The sequence below is a fragment of the Pyrus communis genome, chromosome 13 (genome assembly GCF_041283825.1).
Source record: "Pyrus communis isolate YQ-2024b chromosome 13, ASM4128382v1, whole genome shotgun sequence".
NCBI lineage: Eukaryota > Viridiplantae > Streptophyta > Magnoliopsida > Rosales > Rosaceae > Pyrus > Pyrus communis.
The window spans coordinates 9,392,777-9,407,695 of NC_142577.1; the positions used below are offsets into that span (position 1 = coordinate 9,392,777).

Genomic DNA, 14,919 nt, shown 5'->3' on the forward strand with positions numbered 1-14,919 from the left:
GATGGATTCTCAGGGTATAATCAAATTAAAATAGCACCTAAATATGAAGAACTTACGGCATTCCGTACTCCAAAAGGAATCTACTGCTACACTGTAATGCCGTTTAGACTCAAAAATGTAGAAGCCACATACCAAAAAGCCGTGATAATTATTTTCAGCAATATGTTGCACAACACCGTCGAATGCTATGTGGATGATCTCGTCATTGAAACGAGAAAAAGGGAACATCATTTGAACGACTTAAAGAAAGTCATTGACAGACTCTGAAAGCATCAATTAAAGATGAATCCTTTAAAATGCGCATTTGGAGTGACGTCTAGAAAATTTCTTGGCTTTGTAGTGTGGTACTGAGGAATCGAAGTTGACCTTTCAAAAATCAAGGCAATCATGGAAATGCCTCATCCCTGGAACCTGCGAGAGCTACAAAGGCTGCAAGGAAGATTGGCATACATCAGGAGATTCATCTCAAACTTATCTAGGAGATGTCAACCATTCACAAAGCTGATGAAAAAGGACGAGCCTTTCGTGTGGGATGACGCATGTCAAAACACTCTCACCAACATTAAAAAGTATCTTTTGAAACCCCCAGTATTGATGGCTTCAATTAAAGGGAAACCCTTAATTTTGTATATCGCAGCACTTGAATGCTCACTGGGGGCAATTCTTGCCTAAGAAAATGAAGAAGGAAAAGAAAATGCGCTCTACTATTTAAGTCGAACTCCTATAGGGGCAGAGCAAAATTACACCCCTATTGAGAAGGTTTGCCTGGCCTTAGTTTTTGCTGTGCAAAAACTACGACATTACTTACTGTCACACAACATTACTTTGATATCTAAAGCGGACCCGCTCAGATACTTGATGTCAAAACCAGTGCCATTCGGTCGTCTTGCTAATGGTCTTTACTACTATTGGAATTTGAAATCAAGTATGTCTCTCAAAAAGCTATAAAGGGGCAAGCACTAACTGATTTCTTAGTAGCTTATCCTCTTCCTGAAAACATAGAGTTACCGAGCGATTTTCCGGATGAAGAAGTATTCTTGACATACATTTCTCAATGGCAATTTTACTTCGACGGAGCGGCAATTAAAAAAGGCGCGAGGACAGGTATTGTGTTCATCACACCATGTGGAGGCCTAATCCCGTATTCATTTTTGCTCATGGAATTATGTTCAAACAATGTGGCGGAATATGAGGCACTCATCATCGGACTTGAAATTGCACTCGAAGTACCTGTTGATTGCCTTCAAGCTTATGGTGACTCATAAGTAATCATCAAGCAAATGAATGGTCAACATGCCGTGAAAAATGAAAATCTAACCTTGTATCATGAAAGAGCAAAACACTTGGTGTCATAATTCCAAGAAATCAGCATTGCTCACATTCCAAGGTCTGAAAATAATAAAGCTGATGCGTTGGCAAAGCTAACGGCATCTCTAACTCTCCCTGAGGAACGGAAAGTTAAAATTACAGTTGGAGAATTACATTTACTTCCTTCAACATTAAAGCGGATTGAAGAAAACCATGAAGTCAATGCAGTTACAGTCCTGGAAATAGATGAATGTTCAGATTGGCGGCAATCTTTGATTGACTACCTTCAATATGGAAAACTGCCAACAGATCCCAGAGGCAGAGTTGATGTACTAAGAAGAGCTAATCGATTTGTGTATCTAAATGACACTATACAAAAGGTCTTTTGATGGAATACTACTAAGGTGTTCATCAAAAGAAGAAGCAGCCCATACTCTTTCCGAAACTCATGCCGATATTTGCGGAGCCCATCAATCTGGACCTAAGCTTGCAGCTCAATTGAAAAGACTTGGATATTACTGGCCTACAATGGTTCAAGACGTGATGAAACATATGAAGTCATGTTGGGCATGTCAAATACATGGAGACGTCAAGCACCAAAATCCATTGCCTCTTCATCCGACCATCATGTCTTGGCCATTCAATGCATGAGGTTTAGATGCGATAGGCATGATAACCCTAAAATCGTCCCTCTAGCATCAGTACATCTTAGCAGGTACATACTATTTCTCAAAGTAGGTTGAGGCAATACTGTTGAAAGAAGTGAAAGCGGAAGATGTTGCAAATTTCATAAAGAAAAACATAATTTCTCGCTATGGAGTCCCGTCCAAAATAATCTCAAACAACGCTCTCTACTTCAAGTGTAGGGCCATGGTCAATCTTCGCAAAAGCACAACATTCAACAAGCCATCTCCACAAGTTATAACCCAACTGCCAACAGTTAAGTAAAGGCTTTCAACAAGGTGTTGTGAAAATCCTGAAAAAGATGGTGGCAAAGAACAAAAGAGACTAGCATGAACGCCTTCCCGAAACATTATGGGCTTATAGAACCACCGTCCGTACATCCACCATGTACTCCATATAGTCTGGTGTATGTTTCAGAAGTTATGCTACCTTTGGAAATTCAACTACCTTCCTTAAGAGTAGCTACACAACTGACAAATCTCAAAGAAAATGTAAAAATCAGGCTAACGGAACGTGAAACACTTGATGAAAAATGACTTGCAATGCAACAAAGACTTGAAGTATATCAAGCTCAAATGGCAGGTGCATTCAACAAAAAGGTGAAGTTTAGATCATTCCCTGTTGGACATTTCGTCTTAACTGTCCGAAGACCTGTTGTCATCACCAGAAAGATGCAAAGAAAATTTGAAGCCAATTGGAAAAGACCGTATGTTGTCACCAAAGTCTTCACCAAAAGTGCTTACGAACTCTTTAACGCCAATGGGAAATGGATATACCCATGCATCAACGGAAAGCGGAAGTTATACGCCTAAACAGTGTAAACCGAACTTCAGGAGGGAAGCAAGTGCAGAGGAAGCAAGTCAAGATAAATCCTTACCTTTGAACTACGTATGTGTTTGGACCCGATTTTACACCATCGGTCCGAGTAATCAAGACCGTTAAATGTACAGAGTTATAGATCGTCGCATGAGTAAAATGTCAAGATGATTTCCAATTATTTATATTATTATGATTATGATAATCACACTAATTATCTTTTGAATAATTGGAATTATCTCAATATTTTATAATTTTGTGGTGTTCAAATGCAATCACATTTCAGATGCCGAGGTCAGCTTATCAGGCCTAAGATCATGCATGCTAGCTTGCTGTTATTATCCTTTGGATAAAGGATTGGAATGAAATAGATGAGATGTAAGTAATATCTCTGATATGGATAACAGGAAGCCAAAACAGATTCAAATTAATTAGGGATATTCGGCATCTAGCAATGCAGCTAATATGGGTTAATTTCATGCAATTAATCCATGCATGGCATAAAGGTGAAATTGTGATGATATGTGATGTGATGTGGATGATTATATCTAGGCAAAAGAGGTAGGCTAGGTTGTGATGATGACACAAGAAACCTAGGTAGGCTAGGTTTTTGTTTTTGCATGATGATGGAAGTGATGTGATAAAAGATAGCACTCAAATTAAACCCTCTTGTTAACAATTGTAGTAAAGATGCAAGTAGGGATCGTTCTAGGCCGGGGATTAGGAGGGATTGCTAATCTACTAAAAACTAACTCAAAAACACAAAACTAGGCTTAAAAATACCTAACTAGACTTATATGACTCAAAACAAACTAAAGAGACTCAAAACAGCACAAAACAATCTAAAGGACTCAAACTAGACATTAGGACTTACTTTGGATGAACTCTAACTTTAACTTGACTCAAAACACTTAAAAACACAAATTGGACAGATTCTAGCTAATTTGGCATAACAAAGTAAAGGGGATTGGGTTTTTTTTACGAATTTAAAGTAAAAACAAGTAACTTAAAGACTTAAACAAAGTTTGGCACCAAATTTTGTGAATGGATGGGTGATAAGCTAGCTAGAGGGTCCTTCTCCACACATGACACACTTGCATACAAATTGATTTCCAGTTGCTTTTTCAATAAACCATGAACTTCAACACCCTAGATTAACCATGACATCACTAATTAACCATCAGATTTTCCTTAAGTCATTGAATTGGACGGACAACGCATTGGCAACCAAATTATTCCTCCCAAGTTCCCTACATGAACTGCATAATAGAGACACAAGCAAAGATCATTAAGCATTGTGAAAATCATAAGCATTGACAAGGCATTCGTAACTATGACATCATGATACTCATGCCAGCAATTTAACTTAACATGATTGTGACCAGGAACCTTCACTACTTGTGAATATAAGTTTGTAACGATTATGTGAAACTCCCTTATATTCTAGCATCAAATTCATGCATGCAAACTAAGTAGGCCTCCTTAATCAACATACAAGAATAAGTTCTTAATGCAAACTAAGTAGGCATTCACAATTTATGAAATCACAACTGGAATTAATCGATTCATATTGCAAATATAATCATGGTTTCAAAGTCTCCTCTAGCTAAAACAAATTTAGCCTCTCATGTTCACAGCAAAACAAAGAGAATTTAAATTAGACATTGAAAACAAAAGATAGATTACACCTAAAAACGTTCCAACAATCCAACTTGAATGGCAAAAACGTCCAAGGCTGCTCCTCCTCTCTTTCTTCCTTGCTAGGCTGCAGCACAAGGGTGTGTGAAGGATAAATGGATGGCTGAATTGTGTATGTGATTTAATGTGTGTGTCTATGGGTGCGGAAAAGTGTATATATTTTAGGGAAATGATCATGGCTTTAATTCAATGTTTTAAGAAAGATTTAGACCCCAAATCCTCAAGGAAAAGGGTAATTAAAGTCAAAATCCTAGGGGAGAAAGGATAGGAAAGTTGAGGCAAGAATTTAAAAAGGGAAAAGGGATACCTTGGACGGTAATGACCCTTTGCCTGGGATTAAGGCTTCTAAAACTCATATTTAAGTGTCCTAAATTGATTAGAAACCCCTTTGATAGTTGGAACATAAGTAGGAAAAGATTAGGATTGACTAAGTCAAAATAAGGAAGTTTGACTCATGTTTCCTTCTTTGTAGTTGATTCATTTTCTTCCAAATCTTAAATTAATTTCTTCCATCTCTTTAGCAGATTCCTAGCCTCTTTTGGTCTTCAATTTCGTCCATCCACCTTGCTCCAAGCATGTGCTAACCATTCCAAGCCCAAAACTGCTCCAAAATGCTCCAAATTGCACTTTCTGGCCACTTTAGCTAATTGGACCTACAAACACACGAAAATAGCTTAAAATACTAAAATAACTAGGAACTAACAACCTAAATGTAAGAAAACAAGCTAACGAAGTTGCATAAATATGCTCCTATCAAATTCCCCCACATTTAGCTTTTGCTAGTCCTCGAGCAAAACAAAACAATCAAAACACAATCTAGACCTTCCAACAATTACCTCAGGAATTTCCAATGAACATGACATATTAAAGATCACTACTCCCATAGATTTTTTTGCTCTCTTTACACTTAAGCAAACACTTAACCACAGTTACCACTTGCTCGTTCACATTTAATCAATTAAAACAACATTTTGAATGTAGTAACATGCCTTAGAGAATTCACTCAATTCCTCACAAGATATTCTCTCTATTTTCACACAGATTTTCTGAGTACACTCCCTATACTAAGTATATGTGAGAAGATTGATGTAAACATGTGGACTAGCACTCACATATGTTATAACAAAGAAAGCATTTTCTAGAATTATTAATATGATATGTATATGGTCTCATGAACGGAATGCTACTACTTAGAAGCGAGAACTAGGGATTCCATATGCTCATACCAATTTCAAACTCCACATATTGAAAAACATAACAATCAAGATAGAAGTCTAAGGGTTGTAACGGGGCTAAGGTATTGGCTAACAAAGAGAGGTAAGGAAAAACAAAGGTTCTTAAAGCAATAGTAAGCAAAGTAATGAAATAAATGCTTAGAATTCACTTTTGATGCAAAAACTAATTTAAACACAAGGGGAAAGATTCACACAATACATAGGGTCAAATTGAAACTTTTGGACCCATTCTTCAACAACCAATACTTGTGAGTTCATTCTTACTTATTTCTCAACTCTTTTTCTTCTTTTTCTTTTCTTTTTCACGTTTTTCTTCTTATTTATTTATTTTTCAATGAAAACCCTTCCCCCACACTTGTTTTTCTGCATAATGTAAGTCAAAAGGAATTCGCTCTAAGTCATGCTCCACTATTCTTTAAGAACAAGGATATGGATAGTCCTATTCTAGGCTAGGTAAGGATAATGTGGCTAACAAAGAAAATAGGCTAAATAAGGCTCAAAAGGGTTAAACCTACAATACATATGCAAAGGGTAAGGCTTTTTGGCTTTGGTTTACCAAACAACTTCATCTTATTGTATGTTATGCACTCAATATCATGCTTTGAATGAAATGGACATGAGTTCTAGCATTTGGAACTATAATGATGAAAACGCATTCTAAGTAGCAACCAAGCGAAGAAACAATGAGATCATGCAAAGACTTTAGAAAACAATAATCCACAGATTTATAACTCTGCAAACAAAGTTTAGGCTCAAGTCTCTCAAGGTTATAGCGTTAGTTTGAGCTCCTTCCTTCAAGCATGTTACAAAAACTGATTTTTTTTCTTTGTGATTACATGTGAATTCGTAAACGTCAACTACAACTAAACATAAACCAAATAGCAAATCAAACTTCCATCCATGTTTGTAACTTTCTTTAACAGTCATGCAATTAGAAACCAAATCCTCATCATTGTGTTGGAAGGTACCCTAAGACACAAACAAACACAAAAACAACTCTAAAACAACTCTTTTTAGGTTTTTTCAAAACTGTTTTTTCGATTTTTTTTCAAATTTTGGTATTTTTTGTTTAAGATACATAAAAACACTTTAAAACACACTAAAAACACTTAAAAACAGTGAGAAACAACATTAGAAGTGATATGTGATAAAATCCCACGAAAATCATGCAAAAACAGCATGTTTACCCCTCCACACTTAAACCAAAAATTGTCCTCAATGTTTCAAAGAAAGACTCATACTCAAACAAACAAATAACACAACTAACAATCATAACTAATCATGGCAAAGTAAAAGTAATAAAGAGTAGGGTTTAGGAACGCAAATCTGGTTGTGAAGCATTGGATAGTCCTAGGTCTTCTTTATTCAAATGCATGGGTTGCCTCCCAAGAAGCGCTTGCTTTAACGTCTTCCAGCCGGACGATACCTCTCTTGTAAGCTCCATTAGAGCCACGGCATGAAGGGGTACATCCTTCACAACCTGCCCTTCAACATTCACATAATTTAACTTCAAACGATGCCCATTCACCTTGAATTCTTTGTCCATTCCTCAAGCTTTGAATTTGGACTGCACCATAAGGAAAAACATTAGTAATAACAAAAGGACCAATCCATTTAGAATGTAACTTATCGGGAAACAGACGAAGGTGGGAATTGAAAAGTAGCACTTTCTACCCTATGGAGAATGTATTGCTATGAATCATCTTGTCATGGAATGCCTTTGTCTTCTCCTTGTAAATGCCAGCATTCTCATAAGCCTCACACCTAATCTCTTCAAGTTCATTCAATTGAAGCTTCCTATGAATTCTAGCCGCATCAATGTCCATGTTGAATGTTTTGATAGCCCAATGCGTCTTGTGTTCTAATTCCACGGGAAGATGGCATGGTTTGCCATAGATAAGCTGAAATGGGGACATGCCAATGGGTGTTTTGTAGGCCGTACAATATGCCCATAGTGCATCCTCCAAGCGCAAGCTCCAATCCTTTCTTGTTGGCCCAACGGTCTTCTCCAAAATTTGCTTGATTTCTCTATTTGAAACCTCGGCTTCGCCATTTGTTTGAGGATGATAAGGTGTTGAAACCTTATGTGTGACATTATATTTCTTGAGCAGTGCCTCAATGGTGCAATTACAAAAATGAGACCCTCCATCACTTATGAGCACTCTAGGAATCCCAAATCTAGAGAAGATATTAGTTTTGATGAAATCCGCAACCACTCTAGAATCATTAGTACATGTGGCTTTTACTTCCACCCATTTTGAGACATCATCAACCGCAAGCAAAATATAAGTGAATCCATATGGAAGAAGGAAAATGACCCATGAAGTCAATGCCCCAAACATCAAAAATTTCAACATTAAAAATAGGGGTCTGCGACATTTGATCCCTTGTATCTATATTGCCCATTCTTTGACAACGATCACAAGTCATACAAAAAGTTCTAGCATCTTTAAAGATTGCAGGCCAATAAAATCCACATTCTAACACCTTAAGGGCTATGCGTTGTGTGCCAAAATGGCCCCCACATGCATAAGTGTGACAAAAAGTTAAAATTGAATTAAACTCAAAATCATGCACACAACTACGAAGAATCTGATCAGAGCAATATTTCCATAAATATGGGTCATCCCACACATAAAACCGTGCATCCTTTTTGAGTTTATCATGTTGGTGTTTGTTTAGGGTGCTTGGAACTTGTTTAGACACCAAATAATTCACCAAATCTGCATACCATGGCTCACTTACCTCAATGGACAGCAATTGCTCATTTGGGAATGTCTCTTGGATGGATAAGGACTCTTCATTGTGCACCAAACAACTCAAGTGGTCAGCCACCACATTTTCACTTCCTTTCTTGTCTCTAATTTCAATATTGAACTCTTGCAGGAGGAGCATCCAGCGAATTAGCCTTGGTTTGACCTCCTTCTTGGTGAATAAGTATTTCAACGCTGCATGGTCAAAATAAATAATAACTTTAGTGCCAAGTAAATAAGAATGAAACTTATCTAAAGCAAACAAAACAGCAAGAAGTTCTTTTTCAGTGGTAGAGTAGTTCAATTGAGCATCATTCATGGTCCGGGATGCATAATAGATGACATGTGGCTGCTTGTTCTTCCTTTGGCCTAAAACAGCCCTTATTGCATAATCTGAGGCATCACACATGAGCTCAAAAGGTATGTTCCAATCTAGTGGAACTATGATGGGGGCCGAGGTAAGTAATTCCTTGAGGTGTTTGAATGCCTTTTCATATTCCTCCTTGAACTCGAATGACACTTCCTTTTGAAGGAGACGGCAAAGGGGTTGTGAAATTTTTGAAACATCCTTGATGAATCGCCTATAGAATCCTACATGCCCAAGAAAAGAACGAACCTCTCTCACCGAAGTGGGAGAGGGTAAGTGGCGTACAAGATCTATTTTTGATTTATCAAAATTACTTTTTCAGAGATTATGTGACCCAAAACTATGCCTTGTTTTACTATAAAATGACACTTTTCCCAATTTAAAACAAGGTTAGCTTCAATGCATCGTTTCAAGATTAAAGTGAGATTATGTAAACAATCGTCAAACGAATCACCAAAAACACTGAAATCATCCATGACTACATCAATGATCTTTTCAACATAATCTGAAAATATACTTACCATACATCTTTGAAATGTGGCTGGTGCATTGCGCAAACCAAATGGCATTCGACGATAAGCAAAAGTACCAAATGGACAAGTAAAAGTGGTATTTTCTTGATCATCTGGAGCTATAACAATTTGATTACATCCCGAATAACCATCAAGAAAACAATAAAAAGAATGACCGGCTAACCTTTCAAGCATTTGATCAATGAATGGCAAAGGGAAGTGATCTTTCCTTGTGATGCCGTTGAGCTTCCTATAATTGATGCAAACTCTCCAACTTGTTTGGATACGAGTGGGCACAAGCACATTCTCTTCGTTCTTCACCACAATGACTCTGGATTTCTTTGGAACAACTTGGACCGGTGAAACCCAACAACTATCCGAGATGGGATAGATCACTCCACAATCAAGTAGCTTGATAATCTCCTTTTTCACGACTTCCATCATTGGAGGATTGAGTCAGCGTTGAGCTTCTCGAGATGGTTTAGCCTCCTTCGCCAAACGTATATGATGCATGCATGTAGTAGGGCTTATTCCCAGATATCAGCCAAGGTCCATGCAATGACTGTTTTGTATTCCTTTAGCACCCTCACCAACTTTTCTTCTTCTTGTACCATGAGTGAGGAAGAAATTATGACAGGCAAAGTCTTGTTCTCCTAAGAAGACATACTTCAAGTGGTTTAGTAATGGTTTAAGCTCAAGGGAGGGTGGCTGTATCATTGAAGGAAGCAACTTATTAGCAAAAACGGAATTTGAAATTGGGATTGGAGACTTACCATATTGTTGTGGCAATGATTCTAGAGCAGCCACCATCTCAACTACTTCTTCACAAGGGGGCACGACATGGTATTCTTCAATGGTGTCATGATAGGAGCATATTTAGGCGACTTACTTAGCTTGTTTTCGTGCATTTATATTGTTAATTCCTAGTTGTTTTAGTAGTTTAAGCCATTTTCGTGTGTTTTTAGGTTCATATGGCTAAGGAAGCAAAAAGATGCATTTTGGAGCATTTTGGAGCAAAATTGGGCTTGGAATGGATAGCATATGCTTGGAGCCAAAGTGTTGGACGAATTTGAAAGCCTTGTATGCACTTTGGACATAAAACAAAGGGCCTAGCCCAATCAAACAATCCTTTGAGCCATGCAAAACCTCTAGCCCAATCAAACAATCCATCAAAGCCATGCAAAACCACCATCCACACACACTTCACACAATTAACAACCATTGCCGTGCATTACATGCATTTTCAGCATTCCCCCTTTGAAATTCCACCTTCCCACTTCATCATTGCACCACATTCTCCCTCTTTTAATCCACATGCATTCATCATCATTCACCCTAGCTTCAATTCACATGCAAACACATGCATTTCTAGCACAAAGAATCCCATTGCCGTGCTCTTCACTCCCATTTCCAGCTTATCCCTTTGCATTTCCCTTTCATTTCAGCCACATGTATTCATCATTGCAGCCACCATTCACTCTTTAATCCACATGCATTCACACACACTTCACACAAACAACATTCACATGCAAACACATGCATTTCCAACCCAAACACATCCTAGCCGTGACTTCACATTGCATTTCCAGCTTTCCTTCTCTTTGCAGCCACACTTCCACATGCATTCCCTCTTTTCCTAGCTGTTTTTCCATCATTATTTCAGCCACATGCACTTTCAATCATAACAGCCACATTCACTCTTAAACAATCATCCACATATTCTCCCATTCCCCCTATAAAAACCCATGCATTCATACACAAAAACACACCTCAAACCAACACAAAAACACATCCAAACATCTCTTGTCGTGGGCACCCTTCCAATTCCAGCATCTATCCCTCCATTTCAACCATTCCCCTCCAAACCTATCCTTAGACCTTATGCCACAACGAAGAGGAGGAGAAGAGTGCCTAAACGTTCATACAATTCAAGTTTGAGTTGTTGGAATTTTTAGGTGTTGCTTTTCCTCGATTTCAATGTTTAATTTCAATTCTCTTTGTCTTGTATGTATGAGGAACTAAACCCCCCCTTGGCTAGGGGGGATTCGAAATACATGTTTATGCTTGCGATATGATTTGATTACTTCTAATTACGCTTCATAAGTTGTGGATTCAGTTTGTTTAACTATTTGATTGATAACCTATTTATGTATGTTTATTGAGAGTGCACGCTTAATTTTCATGCATGAATATGACGCTAGAATATAAAGTGAGTTTCACCTAATAGTTATGAACTTATATTCACAAGTAGTGGAGGTTGCTTATAAACAATCGCGTTAAGTAAATTCTTGGCATAAGTTTCATGCAATCATAGTAACGAATGCCTCGTCAACACTTATGGTTTTCACAGAACTTAATGATTCTTGCTTGTATCTCTATTATGCAATTCATGTAGGGAACTTGTGGGGAATGCTTTGGGTTGTCGTATGCAATCATCCAATTCATTAACTTAAGGAAAACTTGACGGTTAATTTAAACGGACCTAATTAACCCGGGGTGTTGAGAATTCATGGTTTATTGAAAAGCAATTAGAAATCATTTTGTATGCAAGTATAACATGTGTGGAGATGAACCCCTTAGCTAGCTTCCCATCCATTCATTTCCGTCAAATTCGTATTTACAATTTGTTTTCTTTACAATCTATCCATTTTAGTTTAAATTCGTCCAAACCTCAATCCCCCCCCCCATATTTTGTTTAGTCTTAGTCTTAATCTATCTTATTCTGAGTTTTGCATTCTTTGAGTCTAGTATAGTGTTTTAAACTTGTTTTTACGTTTTTGAGTCAAATCCAAGTGATTAACAATCCCTCCTAATCCCCGGTCCAGAACGATCCCTACTTACATACTTACTACAATTGATAAAAAGAGGGTTTAATTTGTGTGCGTATAATTCTCGCATAAAATTTTGGCGCCGTTGCTGGGGATTAGCAACTTTGCTAATCTCTTGGATTGTTTTATTTTCTTTTGTTTTTATTTTATTCCAGATTCTTAATCTTGTTTTGTTTCTTGTTTTAGGTACTAGTTTATGACTCGGAGTTCTCATCCAATTCGTGAACATATCTCGGACTTTGACGCCGATTTCGAGCGAGAATTGAGACGAAAGAGAAAGAACCCAGAACCTAGCGAATCAAGTGAAAGCTCCGAGTTCGTTTCTGAATCTGAAGAAGAGAAACCCAAGACAACAATGGGTGAAGTAGACATGGCAGCGGACAACCGAACAATCAAGGAGCTTTCCGCTTCGGGATTGGCCAATGCCGCACCATTATGCATTCAATACCCCGCGGCTGCCCAAGGCAAGACCGATGAATTCGAGTTGAAGTCAAGCTTGTTGCACCACATTCCAAAATACCATGGGCTTTCCATGGAAGATCCCAACAAGCATCTCAAGGAGTTCGAGGTTGTTTGTTCGAGCATGACACCCATAAATGTCGACGGGAACATTCTGATGATGAAGGCTTTTCCATTCTCACTTTTGGAAAAAGCGAAGGATTGGCTTTTCGAATTAGCACCCGGAACGGTTACATCTTGGGATAGTATGAAAAGAGCTTTCTTGGAGAAGTTTTTCCCAACTTCAAGAATCATTCTCTTGAGGAAACGGATTAGTGGCATCCAACAAAATCAAGGTGAATCGTTTCCTTCTTATTATGAATGTTTTAAATCACTTGTTGCTTCTTGTCCACAGCATCAAATGAAGGAGGAGCTGCTCATTCAATACTTCTACGAAGGACTCCTTCCCATGGAACGCCAAATGCTTGATGCCTCGGCGGGAGGTGCATTGGTGGATAAAACTCCGGGGGCTGCAAAAGTTCTAATTGCCAACCGAGCACATAATGCACAACAATATGAAGGTGTTGGACAAAGAGACCCCCCACGGCCACAAGTGAATGAGGTAAGTTCTATGCCCGAAATTCAATCCCAATTAGCTAACCTTACTTCTATTGTTTCTCAGTTGGCCGAGGGAATGAAGATTCATGGACCAAGTGTGTGTGGCGTGTGCTCTATGCAAGGACATGCCAATGATCAATGCCCTAAATTAATTGAGAATGGGGGTTGGGAATCTGCCAACTCCATGGGTTTTGGGAACCAAAATCAACCACGCCATGATCCATACTCGAATACCTACAATCCGGGGTGGAGGGACCATCCAAATTTCAAATGGCGGGATCCTCAACAACCCCAAGGAGGATTTAGGCAGCAACCACTGGGCTTTTATACAAAGCCATTCGTCCCCAATCAAAACCAAGTGCAATCCGCCCCAACAACCTCAGGTATGTCTTTGGATAATGATCAAGTTGTTAAGTTACTTACTACTTTGACGCAGGAAGTACAAACTCAAAATAAGGAGAGACAAATCCAAGACAAACGGGTGGACAATTTGGAGAAGCAAATACGTCAAATCGCCGAATTTATGGGGCAAATTAGAGAACAAGGCAAATTGCCTAGTTCAACTGTTATGAACCCAAAGGGAGGATTTGAAACCGCTAAAGCCATCATGTTGAGAAGTGGTACACAGGTTGGAACGAACTCAAATACATCCAAATCAAGTCAAGACAAGGAGGACAAGTTGCTGCAAGAAGAAGCACAGGGAGCAAAGCCCACGGCCAAGGATGACCAAACCTTGCCGAATTCATCTAGTTCTCCTAAACCATCCCAAACCACCAAGGTAAGTCCCAATTCGACTTTTTCTAGTTCTATTCCACTAAACGTGCCCTTTCCTGGCAGGTTTAGGCAATCAAAGAAGGAAGAAGCCGAGAAGGACATTCTAGAGACCTTTCGGAAAGTTCAAGTCAATATCCCGCTCCTTGATGCGATTAAGCAAGTCCCGAGGTATGCTAAGTTTTTAAAAGAACTTTGAACAACAAGGAGAAGGATTTCGAACAAAGAGGTGGTTCAAGTAAGTGAAAATGTCTCTGCTGTGTTACAAAGGAAATTACCCCCTAAATGCAAAGATCCGGGTAGTTTTACAATTCCGTGCGTTATTGGTAATACTAAGTTTGAACAATGCATGTTAGATTTAGGTGCTTCTATCAATGTCATGCCATATTCTATTTATGCTTCAATGAACCTTGGTGAATTGAAAATTGATGGTGTAATTATTCAGTTGGCCGATAGATCTAATGCCTATCCAAAGGGCGTATTGGAAGATGTCTTGGTGCAGGTAAATAATTTGATATTTCCGGCGGATTTCTACGTTCTTGAAATGGAAGAAACTAGCCATGCTTCATCTTTGCCGATTCTTCTTGGGAGGCCCTTCATGAAGACAGCCCGAACAAAGATAGATGTGTTTAAAGGCACTTTAACGATGGAATTCGATGGGGAAGTGATTGATTTCAATATTTCTGAAACTATGAAATTTCCTAATGATGATCACTCATGTTTCTCTATTGATATTCTTGATTCTTTGGTGCAGGTACCCAATCAATTACAAGGTGGAGGAGATCCCATTACATGTTGTGGGTCCTAAGTGAGAAAAGAAGGTCTCGTCCGGCTGCAAGACATAAAAGAAAGCGCTACTTGGGAGGCAACCTAATACAGTGAATAAAACAA

The 14,919-nt window shown here is 38.5% G+C and overlaps 1 protein-coding gene across 1 annotated transcript; it reads left to right on the forward strand.

The window, feature by feature from the left end:
• Nucleotides 1–12,298: 12,298 nt before the first annotated feature.
• LOC148691729 (uncharacterized) lies at nt 12,299–14,318 on the forward strand. The gene has a single exon (XM_088682230.1). The coding sequence runs from the start codon at nt 12,398–12,400 to the stop codon at nt 14,225–14,227; it is 1,830 nt and encodes a 609-aa protein (XP_088538356.1). The 5' UTR covers nt 12,299–12,397; the 3' UTR covers nt 14,228–14,318.
• Nucleotides 14,319–14,919: the final 601 nt, after the last annotated feature.